General features: G+C 44.1%; 1 protein-coding gene across 1 annotated transcript in view; it reads left to right on the forward strand.

Annotated features, from left to right (window-relative positions):
- The first annotated feature begins 668 nt into the window (after nucleotides 1-668).
- MTO1 (mitochondrial tRNA translation optimization 1) overlaps nucleotides 669-5,792 on the forward strand; it is a 24,489-nt gene continuing 19,365 nt past the window's right edge. Inside the window, 3 exon segments of the mRNA XM_012646068.1 lie at nucleotides 669-1,002; nucleotides 4,739-4,938; nucleotides 5,019-5,156. Of these exon segments, the coding sequence (XP_012501522.1) occupies nucleotides 786-1,002; nucleotides 4,739-4,938; nucleotides 5,019-5,156 (555 nt within the window). The 5' untranslated portion in view covers nucleotides 669-785.

The raw sequence follows: 5,792 nt of genomic DNA on the forward strand, positions 1-5,792 counted from the left end.
CTTGAACTCCTTTCAAGTCATTTTATTTTAATTTACTTTATTATTTTACTTTATTTTTGAGAAAGGGTCTCGCTCTGTCACCTGGGCTAGAGTGCAACAGAGGCATCATAGCTCACTGCAACCTGAAACTCCTGGGCTCAAGTGCTCCTCTCACCTCAGCCTCCTGAGTAGCTGGGACTACAGGCACGTGCCACACCGACCGGCTAATTTTTTTTTTTCTTTCTACTTTTTGTACAGACTGGGTCTCGCTCTTGCTCAGGCTTGTCTCCTGACCTCAAGCAATCCTCCCGCCTTGGCCTCCCAAAGTGCTAGGATTAAGCCGTGAGCCAGGGCGCCAGCCCCGGCTAAACTCTATTCCTATTTTAAGACTCTACTTTTCATAAACAAACGGAAGTCAAGATGATAGTGTATCGGAAGAATCTGATAAGGCAAAGTGATCAAATTCATTGTTCGTGGTGGCCACCTGGCGATAAGGACTGCAACGCCTAAGAAAGGACAAAAGGTGATCTTCAGCAGGAGCCACCCACCCAGAGGCATAGGAATCGGAAAGCCGACAAGGGCCAGGAAAGAAGGCACACACCTTCCAGAGCACCTGAGCTGTCACTGTGTCTCCCTTCGCTGGGAAACTCGCGCCAAACCGCCAATCAGCGGCGACGCTGGACGTAGACGCGTTACGTCGCGGCATTAGGGCAAGATGGCTGCGCCCTATAGATTTTCTCTTGTCGCGTAAGTTTTTTGTACCTCGCGCGTGTCAGGTTCAAAGTCACATAGATTTTTCTCCCAGCATGTTCTCCGTCCGAGGCTGTGGCCGCTGGGCCGTGGCTTCCCTCGCCAAACAGCACCTTCGGTTGGCCCGGTTCTGCGGTGACAGCGCGGCACCGGGGACTCCGCACTTCGACGTGGTAGTCATTGGTGGAGGACATGCCGGGACCGAGGCAGCCGCTGCTGCCGCTCGGTGTGGCTCCCGGACTCTGCTCCTCACGCACCGCGTGGATACGATCGGTGAGGAGCTAGGGTGGTGTGGCGCTTGGCGTAGGAAGCGGGCTGCAACTTTTCCTCCCTCCCACGGTGTGATGGGAGCGACCTTTTCCCTACCCCAAGGCTAATGAGAATCCAAGCTCCTGTGGTTTTAGCCTTCATCTGTGTCTTGTTGGGCCAGAGCTCTGCAATAGTCTGTATGCGGACCACAGATAATGTTTCTGTGGATCTCAGCATATGTTGCTGTTGACACAAGTAGTCATTTTTGGGGGGCGGAGCGGTGTTTTGGGAAAGGAACTTCAAGCATACTGGCTGGTAGCTTCTTAGTTCATTGTTGTGTTTACCTTCTACTATCTTGTTACTTTAGATAAAGGGTTAACGCTAGTAATAATTGTTTGTTAAACAATCGTTGTTTTTTATTTTTAAATTTTTTTCAGAGACAAAGTTCTGTTACCCAGACTGGAGTGTGGTGGCTACTCAAAGGCAAAATCATGGCACGTACGGCTTGGGACTCCTAGGTTCAAGTGATCTTCCCACCTTAGCCTAGCCAGTAGCTGGAACTATAGGCTCGTGCCACAACATGGGCTTCAAAACCCATATTCCATCAACATAGTATGATCTGAGTTTCGTGTTTAGATAAATACATTTCAGAGATATTTTAATGACTGTTATAGATGAGCTTATAAAATGACAATTCTATCTTAAAAGTCTCATTTTTATGGTAATTTGATATAGTGGAGTCTCAAGTATTTCTACTTGACCTCAGCAAAGAAAGATAGCTTTGGCTTAGAAAGTTGAGATTCACAGGAAAGCAGAATGCAAGAATTGTCCCATTGTGATTTAATCACACCATCTGCTAATATTTCCTTTTTTTTTTGAGGGGGGGGTCTCTCATTCTGTCACCCAGGCTAGTCTCCAACTCCTGACCTCAAACCATCTTCCTGCCTCAGCTTTTCCTCAGACTCCCCAATTGCTGGAATTATAGGCATGAGAGCCACCCTAACCAGCTCTCCTCTTTTTTCTTTTTTTTATTTCAGCATATTATGGGGGTACAGATGTTTAGGTTGCCCTTCCCCCCTCCCCCAGCTCTCCTCCTTTTGAAGTTAAGAGGCCGAAAGTTTGTTTTATAGTAACCTGGAAAATAGTAATTGTTGGTAAACTATTTTTTGCCTTTTATGACAAAAAGAGAGGCTTCCTGAGCCTGTTTATTCTGTGTGCCATCACCTATGCATTTCATGGAGGGACCTTCTCGTTAAAGAGATTGCTAGATATTCTGAATTCTAACCTAAGCTCCACTGTGTGACCTTGGACAAAGGACAAGTTAGCCTCTGTTTCTTTCTCTATGAAATAGAAATGGCAACAATACCAACCTCATAGAGATGCTGTAAAATTTAAGTCGGAAAATAACATATAAGTTACTTGGAACAGTGCCTGGCTAGTATTAAATGGTCTGATATCGGCTGTTGTTTTACCATAAGTTTTTCTACATTGCTGACTTAAATTCTACTTTTTTTCTAGAGACAGACGCTCTGTCACCCAGGCTGGAGTGCAGAGACATCATCATAGGTCACTGCAACCTGAAACTCCTGGGCTCAAGCAATCCTCCCACCTCAGGGGCCTGAGTAGCTGGGACTACAGGCATGCAGCACCATGCCTAGCTAATTCTTCTATTTTTTTGTACAGATAGGTTCTCACTATGTTGCCCAGGCTGGTCTCAAACTCCTGACTTCAAGCAATCCTCCAACCTCGGCCTCCCAAAGTGTTGAGATTACAGGCATGAGCCACTGTACCCCGCCTTAAATTCTTTAGTAGGGTGAGGAATCGACTGATTTATACAGTTTCATTATCACTACTTACCCCAAGAACTGGTACCACACTTCAGATGTTAGTAGGCTCTATTTAAGAGCACAAATGACCAATAGAGTTTATTTCTTATGCCAACTCCAAATGATTGGGAATGAATGCTTATTTCCTGGAGTGTTATGTTGGGAAAGTCTTTGAGAGCTAAGCAGAAGAGTGTGATATGTTTAACTTTTATTCTTATAAGGAGAGGGGCTCAACATCGATGCATATATTTCCTTGAGAAAAAGTTTTGAGCAATTTAAAATCCGAGGATTTCTTTACACTTTCACAAATGTAAATTTTATAAATAGATATATAGTAATATGTACTATTTCAATAAAGTACCATAGAATTTATTTAGTTTAGCAATATAAGGAAGTGGTGGGATTTCAACAATTTATTCTTAGGGTTGGTTTTTGTTTTTTCTTATGTATGAGGAGACATTTCTAGGGATGAAAGTTTAAGGAAAATGTCAGAAATTAGATTCGGAGATTTTTAAAAAATTAACTATAATAAGAGCTAAATGCTAAGTCGTTTTTACAAGTAGCAATATCTAAAACAGATTACAGGCCGGGCACGGTGGCTCATGCCTGTAATCCTAGCACTCTGAGAGGCCGAGGCAGGAGGATCCTTTGAGCTCAGGAGTTTGAGACCAGCCTGAGCAAGAGTGAGACCATGTCTCTACTAAAAATAGAAAGAAAGTAGCTGGACAACTAAAAATATATAGAAAAAATTAGCCAGGCATGGTGGTACATGCCTGTAGTCCCAGCTACTCCAAGGGCTGAGGCAGGAGGATTGCTTGAGCCCAGGAGTTGAGGCTGCTGTGAGCTAAGCTGATGCCACGGCACTCTAGCTCAGGCAACAGAGTGAGACTCTGCCTCAAAAAAAAAAAAAAAAAAGTGAAAGATCAGGAGGCTGGGCACCATGGCTTATGAGTGTAATTCTCTCACTTTGGGAGGCTGAGGTAGAAGGATCACTTGAAGTCAGGATTTCAAAACCAGCCTGAGCAACATAGCGAGACCTTGTTTCTACAAAAAAATAGAAAAATTAGCTAGGTGTAGTCCTTGAGACTCAGAAGGCTGAGGCAGGAGGATCACTTGAGGCCAGGAGTTTGAAACCAGCCTGGACAACATAGCAGACCCTGTCTCTACAAAAAATTAAAAAATTAGCTGGGCATGGTGGGGTTTGTCTGTAGTTCCAGCTACTCTGGGGGCTGAGTTGGGAAGATCCCTTGAGCCCAGGAGTTGGAGGCTGCGGTGAGCTATGATCTTGTCGCTGCACTCCAGCCAGCCTGGCCAGCAGAGTGAGATCCTGTCTCTAAAAAAAAGTGAAATATCACAGGCAGAGAATATTTTACACTGACCTGTGAAATAAGTTAAATATTAGTAAATATTCATTGCTTACATAGTGCCAGACCCTGAAAGTTCTTATTCAAACAAAAAGAAGAATTTATTATCTCAAGAAGTTAGCACCTAGATTGAATCTGAGGTTGATTAATTCAGCAAGCCAGCAACGTCTAGGGATTCAGACTCCTTCCGTATCTCCATTATGCCAAGCTTAGCTTGTCTCAAGCTAGCTAGCCTCATGGTTGCAGAATGGCTACAGTAGTTCCAGATGTCACATTCAGGTATTACAGCTTTCAGCAGATGAAGGATATTTTTCCCTCTTTGTTTCTTTTTAAAGAGAGAGAAAAAAATATTCAAAATAAAGTTCAGGCAGTAGTTTGTCTTCCAGGATGCTCTGGGCAATTTTTGCATTCTATTGGGACTTTGGGATTTTCTTCCTGGTATATGTTTCAAGTTTCCTATTTTTTATCATATGAAATGATTATAGTCACCTGTACAAACATTTCCTTATTAAACACCCTCTATATGCAAAGCGCTCATAAATTTATTTTGTCTATGTCTATTCTCTGTAGGTCAGATGTCATGTAATCCTTCCTTTGGTGGCATCGGAAAGGGGCATTTGATGAGAGAAGTAGATGCCTTGGATGGCCTGTGTTCTCGCGTCTGTGACCAGTCTGGTGTGCATTACAAAGTGTTAAACCGGCGTAAGGGACCAGCTGTGTGGGGTCTGAGAGCTCAAATTGACAGGAAACTTTATAAACAGAATATGCAGGTAAGGATAGGGCACGAGCACAGGAAAGGTAATAGTGATTGTTTAACTGCGGTGTTTCAGCTGGCATTCTCTTTTGACAGAAAGAAATCCTGAATACCCCACTGCTTACTGTTAAGGAAGGAGCTGTGGAAGATCTTATTCTTACAGAACCAGAGCCCGAACACCCCGGGAAATGCCGTGTCAGTGGTGTTGTTTTGGGTATGTACTGGTTATAGATGGTAATAATAGCATATCGAACTTACATGAGAAATTCATTTCAAAGCAAAGTATGGAGATGTTTTGCTTATTCCAGGAAATTGTTGTGTTTTCTCTTCCTGGATGAGGAAAAACTATATAAATAACTATGTTTTCAGAGTTTATCACTTAGAACTTGTAACGCCAGGATATATATCTACAAAGCCAGGGCACCTATCTTGCCGCTGCAGGAAAGCTGGGAATCAGGTGGTGGCCTCCTAGCATGCACTGCCTGTCTCTGCACACATTGGCAATCAAGTTAATTGAATTCATTGTAGTTCAGAACCGGGCCTCTAGCTCAGAGAGGGCTTTTAATGGCCAATTTCTCTTTCTCCTTCTCCTCCCTCCCGCCTATCCCTCCTCCTATCCCCCTGCCTTGGCTGCCGCTGTTTCCCTCCCTCAAGGTTCCCCACTCCACATCTCCTTCTCCGCTCCCTTCACCCCTGCTCCCTCCTCCACCCTGTTAAAACACCCACAACCTCTGTAGTTAAGACCCCCTTAAGTTGGAGGAGGCAGAAGGGCAACAACAGTAAGGAAGAGGTTAAGACAAGGCCGAAGAAATCAAGACATCTGGAAGGAATTACCCAGTCCTGGCTTCAAGCAGCCCATTGAAGCAGGGA

The sequence above is a fragment of the Propithecus coquereli genome, unplaced genomic scaffold (assembly GCF_000956105.1).
Source record: "Propithecus coquereli isolate 6110/MARCELLA unplaced genomic scaffold, Pcoq_1.0 Scaffold24, whole genome shotgun sequence".
Lineage (NCBI taxonomy): Eukaryota > Metazoa > Chordata > Mammalia > Primates > Indriidae > Propithecus > Propithecus coquereli.